General features: G+C 38.2%; 1 protein-coding gene across 2 annotated transcripts in view; it reads right to left on the bottom strand.

The window, feature by feature from the left end:
* pcdh1a (protocadherin 1a) overlaps window positions 1-25,328 on the bottom strand; it is a 99,370-nt gene that overhangs the window by 18,753 nt on the left and 55,289 nt on the right. For both annotated transcript variants that reach the window (XM_005948075.3, XM_005948074.2), the window contains exon 4: window positions 7,817-8,036. In XM_005948075.3, coding sequence (XP_005948137.1) covers window positions 7,817-8,036 — 220 coding nt within the window. The remainder of the gene's footprint in view (window positions 1-7,816; window positions 8,037-25,328) is intronic.

Here is a 25,328-nt window from a genome sequence, read left to right as displayed (position 1 = left end):
CCGATACCGAGTACTTAATAAAAACATGATTTAAATTTGCAGGTAACAGCTTTAGTCCTATAATTTAACAAAAAACAAACAAGGGACTAGTTTGGAATTAAGAACATTTATTTAAAATGAAAAGCATGTTGTATGCAACATATTACAGAATAAATAATTATAAAAAAACAAAATTTAATTTTAAATTTGTTCATCTGTTTCTCTGTTTAGAAGTCTCACTAGCACAGTCACAGCTGGGATGACATCAGAGGCTAGTGCATCGTAACTGCTCACTTTTTTAGTTAGTTCCTCAAAGGGGGCGAGATGGCAACAGTCGTCTCCATAAGAGCCCATTGGTGAGCGGTGAGATAGTCAGGGAGTTCGTGCACTCGCTTTTGCTCAATGAGGGACTGGAGCAGGGGTGTCAAACTCAAATACACAGTGGGCCAAAATTCAAAACTGGAACAAAGTCGTGGGCTAACATTAATATTTATTGTAAAAAAAGTCTTCCTCCAGATATAAGAATGAATCTTTTCTTATGGACTCAAATAAGTTTTGCTGGAAAACTGAATATGGAACAAGCAAAGCTTAATACTAAACAATATATATATTAGCTGTATAATACCAGTAGGCCAGCTCTAATAGTAATTTGGTATGGCTTCGCGGGCCAAATGTAATTAGGCTGCGGGCCAAATTTGGCCCACGGGCCAGAGTTTGACACCTATGGACTGGAGCATGTAATACGTGCTGTTCCAGCGCGTCTGTACGTCCTGCTGCAGTCTCTTTATTGGCTGGTTGAGCTGTCCCTGAATGTCCTCGAGGCGGGAGTAGGCTAAGGCGGAATGTTTAAAATGCCCAACTATTTTCCGTCCCACTGCTTTAGCATCAGCTATGCTCCTCTGTGCTAATAAGCGTGGGGGCAGGCACTCGGCACCTGTGATTAACCCCTTACATGCCGCTCAAACATAGACAGGTCTCAGACCGTGGTATCGGTCCTCGGTATTGGGGGACTTTTAACAAGTACGAGTACTTTAGAAAATGTGGTATAGAGGCCGATACTGGTATCGGTATCAGTGCATCCCTTAATATATATAAATTCATGATGATATAACTATCCTATATATTTTTTATATATTTTTAATGTTTTTATTTTTTTAGGGGTGCAACGATACACAAAATTCACGGTTCGGTTCGATACTTTGGTGTCACGGTTCGATATTTTTTCGATACAAAAAATGTTCATGCCTTTTTAATTTGTCATTTATTAAAATTCATAAATATATATTTTAACTCAAAAGTACAGTTTTTAAATTTAATGTTGCTGAAACAACAAAGTAATAAAAATAAATCTATCTGATCGAGAAATCACTCATCTTTGGAAAAGAGAGTTTATTACAGAGAAATGGCTCTTTCCAAAATAAAAGCTATACTATACGCTTCTTCTGGGCTATATTCTCAGCAGCATATTAAACATATCAGGTCCCCATAAGGAGAATCCTGTGCTAACGGCTGTCTAAATGACTCGGGTAAAGTTTGTAGCATGCGTGCTTGTTGTTTTTGTCTGCTTCCACTTGTCTTTGCACTAGGATGATGTCGGAGTAAATGTGCAGTCATATTCGTTGTGTTCCCACTAGTGCTGTCAGCGTTAATCTCGAAATGACGTTAACGCCACAACACGGCAAATCTCCGTTAACGAGCTACCGCGGATCGCCCCGTGCGTGGGGCTGGACGGCCAACACGTTAACGAGCTAACTGCGCTAACACACTAGTTCCCACCCATGTAATTGAGCATTGCGTGGCACATCCAACATACTGTTTTACTTTTGTCCATGACGCGCTTACCTTCAGGGTCATACTTCACATGAAAACCAAAATAGTTCCAAACGCCAGATCTGAATGAGGGTGGGGGAGGTTCAATTTGCCATGTTGCAAGGAGAGCTTAACTTCTGTCTCGCTAGCTTGCCCTGCGCTCAGTGATCTGCGTTCGACTATGCGCCTAGGCGGAGTAGTCGAACGCAGAACCACTGAGCGCTCAACACAGACAGCATCGTCAGAAGGAAAGTTGATAAAATAAATTAAAAATTTTGTATTGTTCGATACATATGCATACCGAACCGAAAGTACTGTATCGAACGGTTCAATATCGACCCCTAACATATATATATATGTGTGTGTGTGTGTGTGTGTGTGTGTGTTTTTCAATGTCATGAGTGAAGACTAGCAAAAACAGTAGTGCTGCCTGTGTGATACTGATATGGCAAGCAGAGGAAAGCAAAGGAAAGCCCCATGACAACAGTTCAAACGGAACAAATATATGACGCTTCATGCATTATCTGTGAGATCTAAGGCAGGGAAAATCAGACAGCATTTCTAAAGAACCTTATTATCATGCAAATGCCATTTTTTCCATTTTATCTCAACCTTCTCAATAGCCCATATGGCAGTGAGTCCGCACAGAGGAAGACACGGGGAGACCTCATGCTGGGCAAGCGGCCACATCAAAATTCCTCCATCTGTGGTCAATTGGGTTTGTGTGTGTGTGTGTGTGTGTGTGTGTGTGTGCAATCTACCTATGTCTGTGCTAGCCCTCATATCGCAGCCAAGATCCCCATCCACTGATCCCTGGAAGAGTGATTATTGTCTAGGCTGGAGTGAACAAGGCGGGACTGATGGTCAAACCAGTGTCCCAAAAAGAGAGGAGGGCTTATCGTAGGTCCTGGGAATTATTACTCAGAGGTCTGGGATAGGTGAGCCTTTTTTATATGTTGTATTATGTGACTCCAGCTGAAACACAATATATTTGTTTTGCTTAAGCTAATATTGGCAAAAATGAACAAAAACTCCAGTCATGTTTTTTTCTCCTTATAGTATAAGTGATTGAAAGCAACTGAAGAAAAAACACTTTAAATTAAATCAAGTGAACTCAGGATTAAAGATGATTAAAGATGCCTGATGCTATCTCGTGTAACTGAGAGTTTTTTGATACTGATGTCTGTTTATTTATCAAATCCCCAAAACGATGCATTTTCTTTTTGAGCCAATCAGTAATAAATACTGTAAATCACTCTGACATTACCACTAATCAAAATCTAATCAGTAATGTCTGATATAGAGTGGATGGACAGATGGGACAAACAGAGACCAGTCGTCAGTCTATCTGTGATTTCACTGTGGATGACAAATCATGCATCTTGACAGCAACCAGACATACAAGATAAGCAGTTTTCATGCTGTCTGAAGCAATCAATTTAAATGGAATTACAGAGCTCAGTGATTATGATGAGAGTCTATTAAAGTAAAATAGCACTGTAATCAAAATGATTTAGAGATTTAGAGCACGATGCAACACCCGCCACTGCAAACAAATACATCCATGTACTATATTCAGGTGCACATGCGCACCCACCCATGCCCCCCACATGAGTACATGCATCCAATGGACATTGGATGCATGTGCTCATTTCTGATTAGATTAACAGTTGAGCAATGTGCATGCTACACTGTGAACGTAAGAGTGGAAAATGCACATGGGTAAACTGAAATGGAGTGCACTCTAACACAGCCGGGAGACAAGAATTAGAAAAAGTGGGAGGAGGGAGCAGCTGCTAAGGCATGGGGGGGGGGAAGGAACTCCAGAAATTAATTTCTGCAGATCAGACAGCATAGATGTCATATAGCGGAATTTTTTATTACTCTACTTTGAATGAACTCTTAATACCAAAGCCAAGAATCATAACGGAATATGTTTATGCCCACTTGAGCGAAGCTGTTACAGACTACATACACACTTTCCTTTGAGCTACTCAGCCCAGTAAACCAAGGTCATATTACTTTAGTCTGCAAGAATCTGAGCAGACAGGGAAAAATTTTTTTCTTTTGTTCATTTTAACTTTCAAAAGGCTTTTGATTGTATTTACACAGACACCTCTTTTAGATTTTTTTTCTTCTTAAGTATTACATGGCTATGCAGCTGTTATGTTCCCCATGTACAAACTGATTACTCAGTACTCCCATTTAGTGCTGGGCGATATGGAAAAAATATTTATCACGATATGAATTATGGGATCTGCTTTGGTCCTTTTCATATTATCTTCCTTTTATTCTCGATGTTACTTGTTAAGCACCTTGGCATACTCTTGCTTTTAAGTGTGCTTTATAAATAAAGTTTTATTATTATTATTATAGTTATTTATATCACGATGACGATATATATCACGATATACCACCTGACCTGCGGTCATCTGGAAAGTACGCGGTCTGTAAACAGCGAGCAGGGAGTGTCCAGTCTTTGTTAATGAAATGGATGGTTACGCTCATGTAGGGCTGCATATCTCTGCTTGTCCATAGGTCAATCATCAAGGCATAATGCACGACACTGCAAACATCCTTCTCTACTTTGGCCCAGCACTAGATTAATAGATTCTTGAGTGTTCTTTTTCGTGGACCTTCTGTAGGTGATAGATTTGTTGTGTTGCCATTGAGTGCAGGAATAGTTTTATAGCATAGCTTGCAAATGGGCGTCTTCTGCTCTGTGTTGGTGCTGTTGAACCCAAAATGTAACCAAATCACAGACGTACACCCTCTTTTCGGTAAAAGTGCTTCTTCTTGGGCTGCCTGTGTAGCTGTTTCTGCCTGTTGCATGTCCGGGCATGAAACTGCAAACTGTCGCACATCCATGGTTTTGAGTTACCGTAAAGCATGTCGCAAATCCGGGTCCACATAAAGCAGCACCATGTCGCAAAACCACAAGATGGAGTTTCTTTGCGAAAAAGATCATTTTTCATAATTTATTTTCTCTTGCTAAAGTTAAGAGTATGTATAGTGAGAATACAAAACTAATATATTTGCCACAGGCTATTTAATGATATTTTTTATGTAATCATTTATAAAATTAGGTTATAAACGATAGAAGACAAATGGCACGATAGACACTTTTCTATCGTCCACACGGTATATATCTTCATATCGCCCAGCACTACTCCCATTGCTGTTAATCAGATTAGGCTCTTGAAAGTAAGAAACCGTAAGTACACATTTGACAATTTAATTCTTGCCATTTTGCCATATGCAGATGATATTGTGCTTCTGTCAGAGGGAATGTGTTAAAATTCTGTTTAAGATTATGGAACTTGTCAGTCAAAGGTAAATTATTTATTTTAGGGAACAAATTTATTCAATGTGTTTTTTAATAAGATGGGACTTTGGGACTGAAGCATGGGAATATACATAGAAACTAGCAGGATTGGTTTAGAGATCATTAGAGTTGGGTGCCAACACGATAGAAGGGTGTGAAAATCTTGGGCATTTTACTTATCCACAACATTATGATGCATGTGTCAGCACCATATTAAATTATGTTTTAGTGATAAGGGAATTAAAAAATCTGCCTAAAAGCAACAAGTCTTGGTTAACTCGCAAGCATTTAATCAATCAATCAATAAAAAAGCACCACTAATTATAGATAAACCGAAAAGCTAATATACTTACCTCATAAATTATTTACAGCTTTAATAGCAGTGTTAAAATTAATAGCGACAAGCATAATAGTAATTTTTCTATGTGTAATTTTATTAGTAATAAAAGTGATTCTGTATTTCCAGTTTATTATAGGAATGAAAAACCTGACTACAATCAGAATTTCACTGAATTCCCAAACTGAAATGGACTATTGAACTACAAAGTTTGTAAAAATGTAGATTCGCCAGTGTCAGAGTTCAACTTGTATAACAAAACACACATCCATGTCGATATTTTCCAAGCCCGGTGATGCAAAGGCTGACAGTCTGGGGTTCATATATTGCGTTTTATCCAACTTAAATGGAGTGACACATCGTCCTCACCTCCCCATTTTTTGCCTGTCAGTCATCTTTACTGCAATGAATAAAGCTCTGTACCAGTACAGCCTGTCAGTCAAAATGCTTAAAAAAGACTTCATGTCACTATTCAGGTGAAGCTTGGGAGGAATTCCTCTGTCTCATTTGATTTTTCTGTCTAATCTTTCATTTTATGTAGGCTCCCTGTTATCTCCCTGGAGTGGAAATCACATTTTAATTAGGTCTTTCCTTGGTTAGCAGTTCATCTTCGCATCTCCCTGTCCTATGTGTTCATCCTGTGGGCTTTGCATCCTTGTCAGAGATTCCCTACACCCTGTCACAATCTAACGTTGTCCCCATCCTGTGCCACCTTTCCATTCTTTAACTGCTCTGTCTTCACTTGCCATCTTGCTCCCTTGCTGCTGAGAACAAAGGCAACATCACAAAAACATGTGTTTTCCAGATGGCAAAAATGCAACAAAGCCACAACAATCTAAAAAAGAAATCATACATATCCCATAACATAATTATGTGGGCAAGATAGAAATGTGTTAGTTGACTGCTGGCTCCTGAACCCGCAAGAGCGAGACTGTATATGGGCTGACTTAATCTGATGTTTAGTAAACTTAGACCTGTGTAAAGGTAGAAGGAAGTGCAACATTTGGGAGACTTGTCCTTTTTTGCACAACCACTACTCCAGTCTTGAATTCCAATGTCACTAATTGACACCAACATTTGCAGCAGAGATGAATAAACTAACTAATGTGACCCAGCACAAGAAGAGGCAATGCATCACAATGCAAGATGCTTTACTAAAAATGGAACTTTATCATCTGCTGCTTTCAGGTGACAGTGACACATTTTAGCCTTTGATCCTGCAATGTTTTGTAACTTGGGAATGCTTGAGACTGAAATAGTCTTCCTTTTTTTCCCCCCTCTCATCACTTAATCTTTTTCCAACCGTGATGTATACTTGCACTGACAAAAGATGCATCTGGGTCTGTTTCACCCACAGTGTGACACCTTAACTGTCAGTGTTGATCAGCAATTCATCAAGTCCTCAATGATGCATTTGTCTTTTATGGGGCAGTCAAAGGTCTACCTTTAAAATCTATATGCTAACAGAGCTGAGCCCTCACTGCTTTTGAGATAAGACCACATTAATGAAGAAAGTTAACATTCTAGAAATGCAAGCAGGAGGGCGAGGTGTTGTAGGTCAGAAGTGAAATATCAGAATTTACAAGTGTAAGACCGGGCAGCACTGCAACACAAAATGCTACAATAATTGGAAATGCACCATATGTATCACTTATCATAGACATGTAATGGATTGTGTTTGGCAGTGTAAGGCAGCAAAATTGTTATTTTGATGCACTGCTTACAGATTTGCAGCTATTGCCTTAGCTTTAAGTGTTTTTGTTTGTTTGTTTGTTTGTTTGTTTGTTTGTTTTGGGGGGTGTTCTTTGCAATATAAACCTAATAGTGAGGCCGTCAGTGTTCTGCTGGTGGATTGATTATTAAACCAAGAAATTATGGCACCTGCACGCCTTAGCTGCTGTGTAACTCGTGTCTGACTAGGAGCAAGGAACTGCTATGAGTAAACATAGTGTAGTCTGCACAGATGTCATGGTTCAGATTTATTTAGAGGGCAAATGCTTCATTAGTTGGGCTTTTTAATTAGCACACTTGTGAGAGAGGGTCATTAAGGATGTCTGACAGAGGACCTGCTGATGAGGGGGATGGAGACACTGCTTACTCCAGCCTTGGTACATTCCCCACACACACATACACACGCACCCACACAGCACAGATCTGCTCAAAAACCAATAACATTTCCACACAGTCATCAACAACCACAGCAAGTCAACGTCAAGCGTGCCACAACATTTTTGGGCTGAAATGGCCAGGGAGCACAAACAAACCTTCTACATAATGCATGTCTCAACCAAAGCCCGTTAGAGCCATCAACATTCAAATGCATATTCATAAAGAATATGCCAGAATAAAGAGGATTGTCAGTGTACCATTTTCTGGGTGTTCAGTCTCTCCAATACTGCCATCTGGAGTGGTTCTCTCATAGTGGTCCTCAGGCAGGGTCAGGGGTCCAATGCGAGGACCAGACGATGACTTGCTGCTTGGAGTCTCAGATTCCTCCAGGCCGCTGTCATAGTAGCTGTGCTGAGAGGCATCCTGGAGGTCCTGCACAGGGTTGGTGGTGGAAAAGGTCACTCGCCGATGGGGATGCTAAAACACAGAGAGAAAACAAATGAATTTGTTCAGTATAAAGACACTTTTTTTTTTTTACCCCCTATAACCCTTTTTTTCTTTTTGTTTCCTTTTTGGTCTGCACAGTTACATTCACAGCTCAAAACACATCCATTTAGAACTATTCTGTAGATTGTGCTGGCCATATAAAGTTCACTAATAAAAAGTCAGAAAATAGTATTAAATATTAAAGACCTTTAAATATTAAATAGTTTTTTGGTCTATTATTATTCTGAAGATTGAATAGGTCAGAATTATATGAAAGGAGTGAAGATGGACTTCAATAACAAGGAACAGAAATGAATTAACTACCACAACATTCCAATATATTCTACAGTAGATTAATAGATGCATCAAAGTGTGAATGAGGGGCATGCATTTAAATATTCTGACTGTTTATGGAAAGTGATTGAAATTAGTTTGCAACAAATAAGTGCCAATTTTCTTTCGTTTTTTTTTTTTTTTTTTTTTTTACAAAGCATCCTTGTAGTGCAAACTGTCAAAGTTTGATTTTCCTTGATATCCATGGACATGAAAGTAAACATTTTAAACAACGTCTCATGGTGTCATAGAAATTGTAACCGCGATATGTACGATTATTGCTGTCACTGTCATTATTAGTCAGACAAAAGTTTCATTTTCTAAATCTGCCACTGCCAAATGAATTCTGATGACAATGATTGGTACACTAATCAGTAGCCCCAGTGAGCTACTTTCTATCTCCATATTTTAATATTTCTCTTTCCCCAGCTTTTGATGTTTAACTGAGTGGAAAGCTAGACAATATTTCCACAATCTAACTAAAAAGGAATCCAAAGAAGATCTAAATAAGGCTAACAACAAAAAGGGTACTGCAAATAAAGTTTGTGACACACATCAATTTGCCAGCATTAGAATATTTCATTAAATTTGCTTTCAGTGGTTTATGCTGATAAGATTTCATGAAAGATTGTAAAAAGTAAATGAATGAATGAAAATACTGATAGCTTGAAGAGGAGCAGAGCAACAAATGATAAATCATTTGAGATCACACCCTTTATCAAATTGAATGGCTTGTAAATAGAGTTAGGAGACCATTAAATTTCCTCTTCCAAAGATCAGTTTACTAATGGCTACCTACCCGCCGATCCACAACAGAAAGATGACTCCTTGCAGTGCACATGCAATCGTCCCCCACCCCCACACATGAGCACCTCTCGTAAAAGTCAGGAAAGCACTGATACAGCAGAACAGGCCTGCCAGTGCTGCACGAGTCAGCCCCGATCAATACCACGGGTCTGCGCTTTCTACCGTTCAACCACTTTTCTGGCAAACAAATCCATGCTAGAAATCATTCGAACCATCAGCTTTTAGTACATACACACACCAGATATTGAGAAATGCTTTTAGGGCTTAGGTAAGTGCTATCAACAGCATGTTAGTGGGCTCCAAAATGTTTCCAGAAACCTGTTCATCTCTCCATCATCCCAACCCATCATACTGTTTTTTTCAGTGCACTGATGCATCTCGACTTTTATCTGAATAATGACTATGTGAGTTCGCTGGTGCCTCATAGTTATTTTTTCTCTTTTTCCCTCTCAAGAAAGCTACAACAACACTACATCAATAAATTATAGTCTCATCTTGGATTCTATAGATTTATGTATATTGTTATATACATAAGAAACATAAAAAAGACTTCCATGGCTTTTTTGTTTCAGATATAGTGTAAACAAATGAAGAAAAGGATCTGGGAGGGTGGGGGTGGAGTTAGGGGGTGTTTGGGTTCTATTAAACGTGCTCTTTGATTGTACATAGACACATAAAACATTTTTAAGCTTCATTTAAAATTAAACATACAAAGCAAGAACACGCTGTTTATTATACTCAAACCTCAGCTGATCTAATTCAGTTCTGAAAATATTACTAGTATGAATCGTGGAAAGATCCCACACATGACAAACACACACAAATTCAAAATAGAGACTCCTCCATCACCCTGGCTGCTAAGGATTTTCACTTCTATGGTATTTTACAAACATGACTAGACAAACTATATATTCCAGTGGTGCATTCTTAAAATCCGATTGGTCATCTCTTCGGCTCCTTATATGTTTAAAGTGAGGGGGCGTTTAGTTGTTCAAATATGGATTCTTGCTTACACGTCTCCTCAAGGCATAACTCCAGAGAGTCAGCATGTTTCCTGAGTATGATAACCAGCAAAGACTGCAGAGATGGGAAATAGATTCCCCTTTTAGTCAGAACAAAAATCCTTTGCCAGGCCTTGGGGGCTGCAGGGATGCGGCAAGACGGAAGGATGGAAGGGGAGGCTGAGCAGGAGTGGGGAGTTGGTCAGGCAGACACGGGCGGCGCTTTGGCTGGAGGGGACAAGCAGAAGGATTAGATTCTGGGAGACTGGAGGCGGGAGAGTACGATTGTTTGGGCATTGTTGTAGGAGTAAGAAGCTACAGGGCTGAGAATGAGGGACGGGACATTTATGATGACATCTAGAATTCATAACCCTATTTAGATTTTGCTAAAATGGCCTTGTTCATAATAATGTAGTCCCAAAGCAGATGGAAAGATATTGCATGATTCTGTCTTTATAAGAGGACCAAGATACATTTTTACATAAACAGCAATTGTCCACTGCTTAACTGCTCCCCCCCCCCTCCCCCCGGAATTCTTAGTCAGGCTGTCACAGAACAATTTCGAGCTAAACATGGTTATAACTGAATGAGTTTTAGCTGAACGTACATGCTGATTACTAGTAAGATGATGATGTTATTTCTTAATTTCTTTACAGTTTGCTGACATGACCATGTTCCACTCTTGTGAGAGCAGGCTGCCGTGTGCTTTCTTAAATAGGCTATTTAATTATACATTCATACAGTGCTCCTTTGCAAATACCATAATAACCAAGTGCTTTGTGATAAACATATAACAGATTAATAGCCTTTTCAGTGCATATATGACCTGACTGTAAGGCCTTGGACTATAGCTGAAGACTGCACTCCTTGTTCTTCTCTGCATGGAGTTGCTACTAAATATGAGCAACAGTGAGCTAAATGGCAGGAAACCACAAAACAGACATGAGCTGTCTCATTAGCAGCAAATGAACTTTCAAAATAAAAGCCAGGGAATTGTCCACAGGTAAACTGACTGTGACTGTGAATAACTGTGAGTCCCTTGACAAAATATGGAGTTTTTCCTTCCATCTGATTATTGGGGCTTTCTCTGTGTTATTGTAGGATCTTTACCTTACGATATAAAGTGCCTTGAGGTGATTGCTCTTGTGATCTGAAGCTATATAAATAAAACTGAATTGAACTGAATGAATGCTATAATGGTCATGTGATTTGAACTTTTACCATCTAAATATTTTGAAAAAATGTGTGACAAAGTGGCAAATAAATAAGGATTGTCACAGAAAAGGAAAAAAAGGCTATTTTCGAAAGACTTTTGATGTGCTTGGATCTGAAGTTGTTATGCAAGCTGGAACTACTTATTTTAATTTACTATCTATTCAACTAATTAAAAAAAATTAATGAGGACTGCACCTTCTCTTTATCTCACCCTTTCATTGGTTTGTAGAAGCAAACATATAACACAGTGGGGACAAATCTATTAAGATGAATTGCAAGGACCAGACTTTCATATAAATACATCAAAATATCAAATCAACGGAATAACACAACATTATGTGATGTCTTGCCTGAAACAAGAACTGGTTACGTTCGAACTGATAAGGAGTGAAATAGTCTGGCGCAGATAATCACAAGTGATGATTTATGTGAGTTAAATCTTGAGTGTGAGGTTAAGGGAAGAGAAGCCTGCTGGTCTGAACTCAAGAGTGCATTTTAGGTTATGTTTAAACTGGCAGCCCATATTAAATTTTTGGCAGACTGAGATATCAGAACAAATATTTCATTTTTCAAATCAGATTTAATCCAAATTCCCGAGCGGGTTGCTATCTGATTTAAAAACTGGCTTTCAAATGATCCTTTACATCACTTTGTATTTGCCAGACAGCAGTGACGTCACACCCAGAGAACTGCTAGCTCGGTGCGGACTGTCACTAATGTTTTCTGGCGTGATCGAAGACTTGTGCACTGTGACTAGATATTGCTACAGTGTGAAGAGTGAGAGAATACATCTCCATTATTCACCCAGCTTGTGGCCTGCTGTTTTGTGTCTGCATTGGGAAAAGGCACTACCAGTTTGTGAATGTATTTACGCCTATGCCGTTTCCATAGCAACTGACGCAAATGGGTTATCGTCAATGGTTATATTGGAATAGCGTGGACAGTTTGTCCCAAGGATTGGTTTTGAAATAAAATAATAATAATGTAGGTGCCTGCAGCTTGAATGGAAGAGTAGAAAGACATTGTGGTGGTGTACAGCTGTGCTTTATCAAAAAGGATAGCATTTTAGATCATCTCTAATATTACTGCTGATTTGCACTACTGTTTTTTGGTGGGACCACAGACCCCAATACTGCTGTGCTCTTGTGCTGGAGGTCTCAGTTCACTGTAGATGTCCTAGGGCTACCCAACACCATGTTGTCAGGTGCCCTGTTATTCAGCCAGGCTTCCCTGGTCATCACTCCTAGTGCTTATTAAGCAGATGTGCAAATTCTTCATGCTCTCAGACACTTTTTAAGCAAAGTCCTGGAAGAATCTCAGGTGAGGTACATTGAATTTTTGAATGCCCATCTGCTCCAAAGTTTGTATTTGTCTTTTCATTCATCTATGAGTAAACATATGGCGATCAAGCTGTTGACTGAATTGTATGTGCTTCAAAACTTATACAGTTAGGACTATATACACTGGATGACCAAATTATGCACTCACGACTGTTTACGACAATATATTTCAGCATTTAAATGCCATGTCAATTTTACACGGTACCTCATGGATGCAGATGGACACGCGAATAACAGCATGGTTGGTGAGGGTGAGACGGAACAGGAAACGGACAAGACAAGGCAAATCGAGGAGCTCGTTCCTAAATGAAGTTCTACCTCTGTAGCATGGATGTGGTTTGACTGTGAAAATCTGATACAAACCAGAAAACTGTATTCTGCCAGTCATGACAACAGGCTCAAACACCACGAACCTCTTCTACCACCTACACAAGAACTATTAGACAGAGAGTATGGACAGAGTTTTACAAATGACAAGCACAAAAGAGTGCTTATATAAAAATCATTTATGTTGGGCTTGTAATCATTTTTTTAAACTGTTTTGTTTATTATGAATTAATATTTTAACATTTTAAATTAATGATTTGAGCTGACATTCTAAATAAAAAGATAAAAATAATCACATATGAACATGTATGATTCTTTTTTGAGCATGTCATTTAGAATGTTACAAAAAATACACTATTTTACACATTTTATAAACTTGTGTATGCACTATGTCATGATGTATTGTTATTGGGATATGGGATGACTTATACTGGGATATGAGATTTTGGTCATAACACACAGCCCTATATACAATATGGAATTAATCCATTTTCTTCTACCTATCCAGTTCAGGGTCACAGTGAGTCTTACCGTGAACAGATCGCTAGTCTGTCTCAGGGCTCAGTGACAGGCAAACATTCACTCTATATTCACACCTATGGCCAGTTTAGAACCACCATTTAACCTAACCTACCAAATATAGATTTAAGATTTAGCCTGAGACTAGCATTTAATATAAGCCACATCAAAGTCTGAATTTGAAACCAAAGTGGTTTCAAAATTCTGCATCTGACTACTACCTCTATTTATACTACTCTGTAAGCTTGCTAAAACCTGTCTGGCTCATAGTCCCTTATTGTCTTTTTTAAAATGAATTTATGATAAACACAATCACTCAAGTTTTCATTTAATCCCAGTGATGACAGCAACTTGTACTAAATCAGTGTAGAACAATGAAAATAGATATGCCAAATGCAAGAAAAAGAATCAAAATTTGCCACTACAATTCACTGCCACATTGCAACAATGCTAAAAAAAACAAAAAAGTTCAATCTCTTCATTGCTTCCAAGTCCAATGGCTAACACTGTATTTGTCACAGTTAGTTTGATGCCAAATGTTTTCATTTAAATTTTTTATTACACAGTGGTATTGTTCAAGCTGAGTCACTGTGGCCAGAAAAACATGCTGAATATTCAGAATTTCACTTGGAGAAGCAGAGCACAACAAGAGCCCAAGTTTCATAACTTTGAACAAGACACATGAATGGGGATAATAATGAACTAAACACAATCACTACTGGTTAATAGCATCTCGGGTGCAATTTGAAAGTGGAAAATATAGCTTTTGGAAAGATAATTAGGGAACAAGAAGGAGCACTTGTAATAAAAGTAAACTGGTTTAATAGGAGACTTCAGAAGGTAAAGAATGTGGACTATGTTTCACAAAAAGAGAGACGGAGAAAAAAACAAGGACATTCTTTAGTTTACTGTTCTCAGCTGCATTTGAATAAAGCACCAAATCCACACTTTTAAGCTTAAATTTCAAAACTTATATTTTAACTACTGATTTTATCTAGTGTTCTGATTTTATCTACGGTTTTTTTAATCAATTTTAAATCATGCTTTTTATTGTTTTTGTTTTTTAATGTCTCTGTAAAGCACTTTGAATCACCTTGTTGTTGAATTGTGCTATATAAATAAACTTGCCTTGCCTTACTGTGGCATGCTTTTAACCGGCTGTGAGGCCAAACAGCAATACTATACTCCACTAGAATACTCTCAACTTTTCAAGCTGCAGTAAACCTACAGTATGTGGCTCTGTTTATCAATCCTGAGTTGAGGTATATCGTGTGTGTACTGGTGCTGGCAGCCAGACTTTTCCTATTGAATCACAGTTATGTGTCTCTCTGATATTATGAAATGGGTTTTCTGCCCATGTTAAAGGAAACGGCTGATGTCTCAGTGCCCCTGTGATATGAAAAATTCAATTTAAAAGGATGAGAGAAAGAATGGTGCACGGCCTATTTTCATTCCCTCACACTGAGAGATATGAGAATGATGTTCTATTGTGTGGAGGAAATGATGCCAATCGTACTGCGGAGAAATTCCTTCATAATTCAATTCAATTTCTTCTAAATCCCAATGGCAAGCTCCTCTGCCAAAGAGAGGCAGAATGACAGAGACAAAAAGGGAGGGTTGGAGACTAAGATGGAAAAAGAAGCACTAAAGACTGAGACTGAAACAATGAAGAAATGGAGACGAGTCAGAGAGAGCAGCCACACTTAGCGGAAGGTAAGAGGAGAAGACAGTAATACAAAGTGGAGGGGGAAGTGGATAGAAGAGAAATGTTTTAGTAATGATTTATTTTGATCACTGTGGCATTTTAAGTAAAGCCAACTAATTTTCTCTAATTACCTCTCAGCAGCATCTGACAGAAGCAGAAAAAGTCATTTTCTGTTGAGGTCCAACAGGACAAACTTCTAATTTTGGTGAAGTGGTGTTCGGGGTGGTTCACAGTAAGCCTGCCGTATATGCGCGCCTGATTCTAAGTGTACCATTAGCTACAGAACGTGCATCATTGATAGCCCGGGAGAGCTCTCCTGGTGCGGGACCAAGAATTTTCATTTTGTTACCGTGTTTGTGAGTACATCCTGGCTCTGGCATTTTGGGCGTGTATGCAGGAATCAATGAGCTGCTGCCTCTGAAGGCACAGAAAAAATGAGCTGCACCAACAAATATGACAATGAAGAAGTGCACCTCTCAGTGTATGCAGCAAGCATAAAACCATAAAGACAGAAGCAGTTGCAAAGCAAATGCATATGGAACTGTTTTTATTTTCTATTCCTCCATTATGTCCTCCATTCTCATCCCATCTACTGCTCTCTCTTGCTCTCTTCCTCTCTCTTTCTGTCTCTCTTCACACACACACTCACACACACCCACACACACACAGTTGTTTTTGTAGGTGCAATAGCTCCGAGGCAAGCAGCGTGGAATTGGAGTCTTCAAAGAGTCTTGGATTATCAAAGAGACACAGCTACCAGAAAACTAGGGGACACGCTAGAGAGGGGGAGGGAAGAACATAAGCATGAGGCAGGGAGGGGGGGGAGGGAGAGTGCAGAGGAGTCAGCATGGGTTTGGGTGGAGGATGAAGTGATCAGACAGGGTATGGGTGGGGGTGAGGGGTGGTTAAAGACCAGAAGTCCTTTTGTTCGCATACTGTAAGTGGAGAGGGGAGGGAAGAAAGCTCAGTGAATGCATTAAAAAACAATCACATAGACCTTAATGGTCTTGATAGGCAAGACTGGATTTGCATTCTTCACTGTCTGTGCTGCTGCCTATTCTCTAGTAGTTTCTTTTCTTTCTTTCTTTTTTTTAATTCAACACAGAATTACATTTCAATGGGAGCACTGGCCTTGAAATACCATAATGTTGTCACAGTAAAACCAAGTATTACTGCAGCAGGACCCACCAAGTGTGAATATAGCTGCCACATCTAATGACAAATCTGACTGTTCATGCCATTCCATATGACAGGATGTGGGAGTGCTGGTGTGAATGCATCACCCTTCGACAAAAAGATCTCCGTCAGCCTCTCTGTCCCACAATGAGCTATGGATGTCTTTTTTTTTCCATTACAAGAACACTTCTTACTACTGAACACATTTCAAGTGAACCTACAAACCTGATTCTGGTAGCTTCGCTGCTGTCAGCCGCACGCCATCATCCAGCAATGATCTTGTCCAAGTGCCACAGCTAACATAAATACACACAAATACAAACCTCCCACCGTCTCTGACCTTATTTGAAGTTAATTACAACCATTTAGCGACATGAAAGATGCAAAACGCTGATAAACAAGTCAGTTTTAAAAAGTCATCTTTTCTTGTGAAACTAGGAACAGAAGTCTTGCCCCTGCTTGCACTCATTTGGTAATTCTGGTGCATGCTTAGACTGCTCTGGTGGTGCAGTCATTTGTTCTGACGGGAAGAGGAGAGCAGTAGAGAATAAGTTGTTGAACTCCTCTCCACACGCCGCATGTATAGATGCTCTGCGCCGGTTTATTGCAGTCTATAAATAAATACACGCATTGTGTATGTGTTGGGCTTTCTTATGTGAGCATAGACCCTAAACTGCATAAAGATGGTCCAAAAAATTCAAACTTGACTTTTCCACTAAGCCACAGTTACAGATAAAATGATATTACTGTACAATACCAGCACGTTTGACTATTATATTCAATATTAACCTTCATCTTACCAATATATTTTACACAGAGGAACTGCCAGCTGGACCCTCAAGGCTAAACTACCGTAGGAAGTAATCATAATAACAAAATACCACCACCACTAGCAATAATAAAAATAATGATAATAGCAAAACCTAATATCTTTAAGAATTATTAATCTTGTAATTATCTAACATCCATTAATTTCCTTCTCATTCCAATTCAGGGAGGACTGGAGCCTATCCCAGCTACCGTAGGGTGAGAGGTGGGGTGCACACTGGACAGGTCCCTAGCCTGGTGCAAAAAAAAAAAGGTTTTTCATGAATATTATTTTTTTGCAGTTTTACAATTAGGTTGATAATTTTATCCAATTGAAATCTATACTTGTCTTTAATAGAATTTGCAACTTTCATCCCAAGTATGCTCCATATTGTTACTTATCCTTTATCTCCTAGGTACTATACAGGATGCCTGGAGTTAGTTTGTCATTTTGAATGTAAAATTTAAAAAAAAATCATCTTTCGCGCACTATTTGAATTTTCTCTCATACACCAAAATGGTTGAGGAGTTATGAAAATGTGATGCTCACATGGTAAAATCTGGGCAGAGCTGATTTTTCTGTCTGTATTCAAACAACAATACCTTGTGAATGCTTTGTGCTACCATGATGTACTAAACAACCCCGTAGAGCTCGTCCTCTCTCCTTTTCAAGAGAATACTCTTGTATCTAGCACAAAACAGCAATGGCGTTACCATCATTTAAATAATAAAATCGGCCAGATGAAATGAATCTGCATCATTTCTATGTATAAAATCACTGAAATAAAGACAGAACTAGCCAGCCCAAAGATCCAATATGTCCTGGATTTGCCCTGGGGCCTCCTCATCTCCTAGGACATACCCAAAACACCTCACCTAGAAGAAGCCCAGGGGCATTCTGATCAACTGCCTGTACCACCTCAACTGGCTACTTTGGATGTGAAGGCATAGCAGTTCTTCTGTGAGTCCTTCCCAAATGACTGAGCTCCTCACCCTATTTCTAAGGGAGAGCCCAGACACGCTTCGCAGGAAGCTCATTTCTGCTAATATCCACAATCTGATTTTTTTCAATCACTACCCAGAGCTTGTTACCATACGTGAGGGGTAGAACATAGACCGACCTGTAAATCGACAGCTGCTGGGTCAGCTCTCACTCCATCACAGCAGACTGGTACAGAGTCCACATTACTGTAGATGCTGCACCAATCCATCTGTCATCTTCCCGCTCCACTTTCCAGTCACTCATGAACAAGATCCCCAGATACTCTAGAAGAAGCTCAGGGGCATGCTGATCAACTGCGTGTACCACCTCAGCTGGCTACTTTAGATGTGAAGCTCTTCTGTGAGTGGGCCACTAACCTCAAGTGGGCACTCTACCCTTTTTCTGGCTGAGAACCACAGCGTCAGATTTGTAGGTGCTCATTCTCATCCTATCAGCTCAACTGTGAGTGGCCCAAGTGCAAGCTGGAAGCTATCCCTCAAAGGATCCAGCAGAGCCACATCATCTGCATAAAGCATAGATGAGATCCTGAGTCATCAGACACAAAAGACAATTATAGGATGTTGGCATGTTAGCGGAGTAACAAACAGCTACTGCCTTCCTGTCTATGTTTCAGGAGTAAAGGTGCCATCTTTGTTGAGCAGATCTTTCAGCTGAGCATTAGACAGTCAGCAGGCAGAGTTTTGCCCACTCCCAGGAGGGTTATTGCTGCTCAGACTGGGACATGTACTATAGCAGTATCAGGTCTCCTTTTCATGTGCGGCATGGCCAGTGCATAAAGTCATACTCTGAGCAGCAGGCATGCCATTGCCTTGAAATAATCCTTTGTTGTGCCGTTTATGTCGCATACAAAATGACCTTATGAGACTTTCGGTTGCTTTGCCACACAACTTATATGGTACTCGATTCCAATGAAAAATGACCAAAACCGAGTCGAGACGAGCCAAGTAGGTGTTACTGGAAAAGGGCTATATGTGTTACTTTAATGTAGGACCAGCAAGCAACTGCATAAAAAGTTGGACTGACAAAAAAAAGTACCTTTTGAAGAATTCAAGGAACACATTAAGTATGATGTTGGTTAATCAAATATTCAAACAATCCCTTTATTTGTAATTCAAGTCACATGGCAAACTATTTCTTTAACTTTGGGTGGGTTTAATATTAACGTTAATACTGATATATAAAAATCACAGTCAAAGCTTTGAGCTGCAAGTTCTGACAATCAAACACTCAGTCAGACCTAGTTTATAATGCATATTATATTTGGTTAATTAGTATTTTTCTGACATAATGCCATAAGATGATGGAATGGGAAAGGACAAGTGGAATATTCTTTGGTGTCAGATTTGGAGACGGGGGGGATAAGCTTTGGGGAAGCCAGAGAAAGGATCAGTGTTGAAACTTAATTGGGAAGGGCACGGGATTAAAATTTTGATTGGTTTAGGGTTTAGATGGTGTTGTCTGACACACTCATTGTCTTAAACTTCAGAGATTAAATATGCTAATATTATATGGTAATATGATTGAGCTAATAGGAAATATAATGAAGGCAGCGTTTAGTGTTGCGCTTTTGCAAGGAAAATGCTACTATGCACTGGGAAAAATAAAATGCTCATAAAGGATGAAAAACCCAAAACAAGCGGACAGGTTAAAACACAGGGCACAGTGTAGAAAAGACAAGAGTGAAACATAGAGATGTAAGGAGAGTCCAGAAGCTCTACCTTGCCATGATTTGTTTTTTCAAAATCTTGTATGTTTTATATTTAATTTTTTTCCACATTGTAATCTTTTTTCTAAATATCTGTTTAATGAGTCACGAGCTTGTGATCTCAAATGTGCCTTTATTCATTTGTCCATTGTTTATGTTTTATTATCCAATACACCATAAGAAAGTGTTATATAACTTAAACATATTGTTTTATTTCCCTCATGTGAAGTTCTCATGGTCACACTGACTGCTCTGACTATTTAGATTTAAACTTTAATCAGGTTCTCTTTGAGTGATTAAGCTCAGTAAGACTGTTTTCTTGGACCCAGACATCTACAAGTGCACTTGCAACCTGAGTAATTTCCTCTAACGACCACTAATTTTGCATTTAGCCAAGAGCTGTTGTATTAAAGTGACTATATTGTGGCGAACTTGGAAGCCAGGAGAGCATGCGGGAAAGTAAGCAGCAGGGATCGCTTTTAAGTCTATAAATGATAGATGCCTGCACTATTTGCAGCTCGGCATATCTTGGTAATAAATAAATTCTGTCTGGAAATAGACCAGTTTGAAACGATAAATTACAGATGTATGTAAATTGGTTTAAAATGGTCTCAATGTCTATTTTAACCACTATCATATCAATATCATTACAATCCAAAGATTTCAGATTTTTCCATTTTTTGACTATTTCAAGTCAAATTTCAGAAACTTCATTTTCATCAACGGCTGTGAGAAACATCCAATAAGTGTATTAATCAGTGTATCCAGTTTTTCCTGTGCTTACCCAGGATCAGTGATTGTTCTTGCTAAATTTGGTCCAGTAGTTACAAAAAAATGCCAAAACATCCATAATATATTCTTTATTTTATCAATGAAATACATCAGATAGTTGTTCAGTCTAGACCCCCCATGTTTTATAACACTGTTCAGTATTTCCCATAATCTTTTAATATTATTTCAACATTATCTAATTGGTCCTTATAGTATTCTTTTTTACTATAGCTTAGTATATTTATTAACTTAATTTTATATCTTTTGTATGTCATTTCAGCATCTTCAGTTCTCTTTCTTAAGAAATCTCTGTATAGTGCATTTTTCTTTTTACTTGAAGACCTTTTCTTATCCATGGACAGTCCATATATTTATGTTTCCTACTATATTGCTTTTTTGGAAGGTTTGTATTACACAATAATATAAATATTCTAAGGAATTCATCATACGTGCCATTAATGTCTTGTTTCTGATATATTTCACCCCACTTCTGTTTCATTAAAAATGTTTTAAATGCATTTATTCATTCCTCTGTTCTTACTCGTCTGTGCTCTTATTTACTGTCCACTTTATTAATCTTGTAATTCCTATCGTAGACTGTAAAAATTGGGAGATGGTCACTGATGTCGTTAATCGCACGTACAATGTCATTTGTAATAATGGTGTCTATGAGAGCTGCACAATAATAATGTGATTCTGGTAGGTCTAGTAATGTTAGGGAATAGGTTCAAACAGTACATTGTGTTATTAAATTCCTCAGTGATTTTTATTTCATGGGGGTTTAGCAAATGATTATTGAGATCTCCACAAATGAAAGTTTTTTTGTGAGTTCTTTCTTTATCCAGTCTACTACTACCTGGAGCTCTGTATATAACGCTAATGATTACTTTTTTACTCTTTAAAAATTTCAACTGTTATACATTACAGTACCTTATTCAATTGCTATCATCATCTTATCCACCACATTAAATTTCAGGTTGTTTTTTTTTCCATATTCAAGGCCACTCTTCCTCCACCTTGGTTTTGCCAAGTTATAAATGTGAATTAATAACTCTCCAGTTCAGTGTCTATTCCTTTTTCCATATTGATCAAGTTTCCAATGAGGCAATGACACTAAGTGGATGTGAAAGCAAGACACAGCAACTTACAAACAACTGGCAAACAGGACATGACAACGCACGTATAGATTCGCCACTTTCAGGTGAAACTATTTCAATGTTTCAAACCATTCCAAGGTTTTTAGGTCACCATTGATGAGGTTTCAAGAAGAAAATAAAAGACAGGTCTGAATGTTTGAAAATGTTTTGTAAAAATCCTGTAAAGATTAGATGAAAAATACTCAAAGGATCAATTAAGGTTGGTTTATTATTTTGTTAGATAAGTTGAAAAAAAGTTAAACAAGTAAATAGAGGAACAAGGTAAAAAGAGATAAAAAAAAAAATAAAAGGGGAGAGAGAGGAGTGAAACCCCCAAGAATCCCCTCTGAGCAAGCACTGGGCGACAGTGGGGAGGAACAATTGCCTTTAAACGGGCAGAACCAGGCTCAGGAGGGGGCAGTCAACTGCCGGGACTGGTTGGGGGTGAACAGAGGTGGAGGAAGTGGAAGTACTTTTTTTTTTCCAGGATGAGAGTTTTCAACTTGTTTGTTTGTTGTCTGATTGTTTCTCTGTTTTGCTTCTCAAGTTTCTTTGTTTCACTTCTTCTAAAGTTACTTGTTTTTCTTCAAGCTTTTCTTTCACTTCTTTGTATGTTGCCTCCTGTGTTAACTTTGCCTTGTGCAGGTCTGCATTTCTCTGTTGTACTTCGTTGTGCATGTCTTCTAACTGCTGAGTTCTTCTCTGGATTTTTTGGAGCATACACTGCAGGTCTTCATGTATTTTGTCTTGTTGTTTCTTTTGCGCCTGCATTTCAGTATGTTCGTGCTTCAAATTGTTGACGGACAATAATACCCCCTTAATGAGCTCTGAGCTTTTTCTCGCCATTTGATTGATCATTTTCTCCATCTGTGAACGTTGTTTTTCCAGTTTTTCCTTTTTGTCTTCCAGTTCAGTAGTTTTGTCCTTCAATTCAACAAAATTCTTGAAAAATTAGATTTTTTTTACTCTCAAAGTCCTGGAGAGTAAGTTTTTCTTCTTTCAGTCTTTCTTGCTGTTGCTCTTTCTCTTGAAGGTTCTTTATTTTTGCGCCATGTTTCATCCAAACTTTCAGCATTTTGTATTTTCCCTTAATGCCTTTGAGCTTGCACTGCATGTCTTTTTGCTTTATGTCCTGTTCTTCCATCTGTTTGAGGATTTCTTTAGTTTTTTCCAAAGCCTCATCGAGCTTTCATTGGAGCACCTTATTCTTATGGTCCATGTATTGGAGATCAAATTGCTTCTTCTTAATAGTAGCTTTCCTGTCTTGAAGCTAGTCGGACATTTCTTTTAGTTCAGCACTCTTTTCCTTGTTTTCTTTAATCAGGAACACAATCTGCTCTCGGGCTTGACCAAACTTTATTCCCCAGCCCTCATTAATAATTTTGATGTCGGGCTGGTATAGCTGTCTTTCTTCCAGGTGTTTATTTTGTGGTTCCATTCGTCTGCACTTCTCCTTCAGTTGAAGTTTCTCGTCTTCAATCTGTTTAATTTTGTTCTGGAGATGGTAGTTTTCCTTCCTATTTTTCTGTATTGCCCTTTGGAGGGATAAGATGCTATTTCGGGAAACTGGCCAGCTACGGCAGGAAGGAGAGGTGGCATAATCGTTTTGTCTTTCTTGGTGTTTTCTTGAAAACGTGTTTCTTGGAATTTGTATCCAATGACTCTGAAAAGGTTTCTAAATGTGGAAACATTTGAAGACTGTATGTTTTTTTTTAAATTATCGTACTTATACTGTTTGTTTGTTAATTTATTTTGATTATGTAAAAAATACACAAAGTTCATTTAGCAAAGAAAAAAGATGGAAAATTGCTTTACAAAATAAAGCTAATACATTTCAACATTGCTTCAACTGTTGTGATTCAGTTACATATCAAAAAGGAAGGTGGGAAGAAGCACACACATATTTAATCCCAATCCTTTGTCATAAGTCATTGGTCAATATTTAGTCAGCTTCCTTACTGATATAATGCAGTAATAATAAGGAACCTATTTCTGATATAATATATACATCACATCATAAAATGTGCTAAACAGAGACATTCAGTGAATTTCTGCATATTTCATGAAGATCATATCTTTATAACCCTTTTTGAACTGCTTTATGGTTGAACACTGCTTTAACTCCATCTTCAAGCTGTTCCAGAGCTTCACTGCATCCACAGAAACACAAAAGCTTTCTTCTGGTATATGCCTTCACAGCTTTGAAGTTATAAAAACCCCTTAAATTACAGCTTCCTCCTCTTACAAAAAAAACAAAACAAAAACAAAAACAAAAAAAACAAACAACCTACTCTGAATATTAATTGGTAGTTCATTATTTTTTGCTTTGAACAGAATTTGTGGAGTTTGAAATCTCATTAGATCAGCAATTTTCAATATTTCAGATTGCAAGAATATTGAGTTTGTATGATCCCTATAACCTGCATTGTGGATGATTCAAACTGCTTTTTTTGAAGAGCAAAAAGTGAATGTAATGTACTTTTATAGTTATTGCTCCAGACCTTTGCCAATAGTTTAAATATAGTGAAACCAGTGAACAGTGGAGAATATAAAGTAATATCTCATTTAATACCTTCTTTTAGGATTGCAATGCTTCTTGATACTTTGAAATGAATATATCTTATGTGAGCTCTCCAGTTAAGTTTTTCATCTATTATTACCCCAAGAAATGTATTTTCACTGACTCTTTCAATATCAACATCATTTATTTGAATCTTAGCATTTGTACATACAGTAAACTACTATTTCCAAATACCATTATTTTTGTTTTATTAAAATTCAACGATAATTTGTTTTTATCAAGCTAGAACGTCACTTTACTTATTTTATTAGTCATTTCATCCAGTAAATGGTGCAGATCATGACCAGAGCAGTTTGTATAGTCAGCAAAGAGTACCATTTTTAATACTTTGACACTTTACAAATGTCATTGATGTATAAGTTAAAAAAAACAAAATGGGCCCAAAACTGACCCCTGGGTACACCACAAGCAGTGTCCATACATAAGGAGCAACAACCATTTAATTTCACAAACTGCTTCCTGTCACTTAAATAACTTTAAAACTACCCCTCTGAGCAAAAAGGAACCCAAATTTTACATAAATGTCTGGAATTGGCCCCAAATTTGGTCAGATCACATCTGGTCATAAACTATAATGTTGCTGAGCAGGAGCCCTGGCAGCATTGCAAATTGCAGTATCTGTGTGTGATTGGCTGTGGGTTCAGAGCCCTGTAATGGTCAACTGTAGCTGTATTTTTCATCTAAATAAATGTCCCTAGGGCAAGTTTCCAATTCAATCTCAAAGAGCTGTGGTGCTAAACAAAACTGAATTAAAGGCAAACAGAATTTAAAGGCAATACTTTAACAGAAAGACATGGACTGGAGTAAAGTCAAAGGCCTATTTTTTATATATATATATATATATATATATATATATA

The sequence above is a fragment of the Haplochromis burtoni genome, unplaced genomic scaffold (assembly GCF_018398535.1).
Source record: "Haplochromis burtoni strain Fernald_Lab_line unplaced genomic scaffold, NCSU_Asbu1 Contig_576, whole genome shotgun sequence".
In the NCBI taxonomy this organism is placed as follows: Eukaryota; Metazoa; Chordata; class Actinopteri; order Cichliformes; family Cichlidae; genus Haplochromis; species Haplochromis burtoni.
Note: the sequence above shows the minus strand (reverse complement) of the source record. Positions and strands in the feature narration are given on the sequence as shown.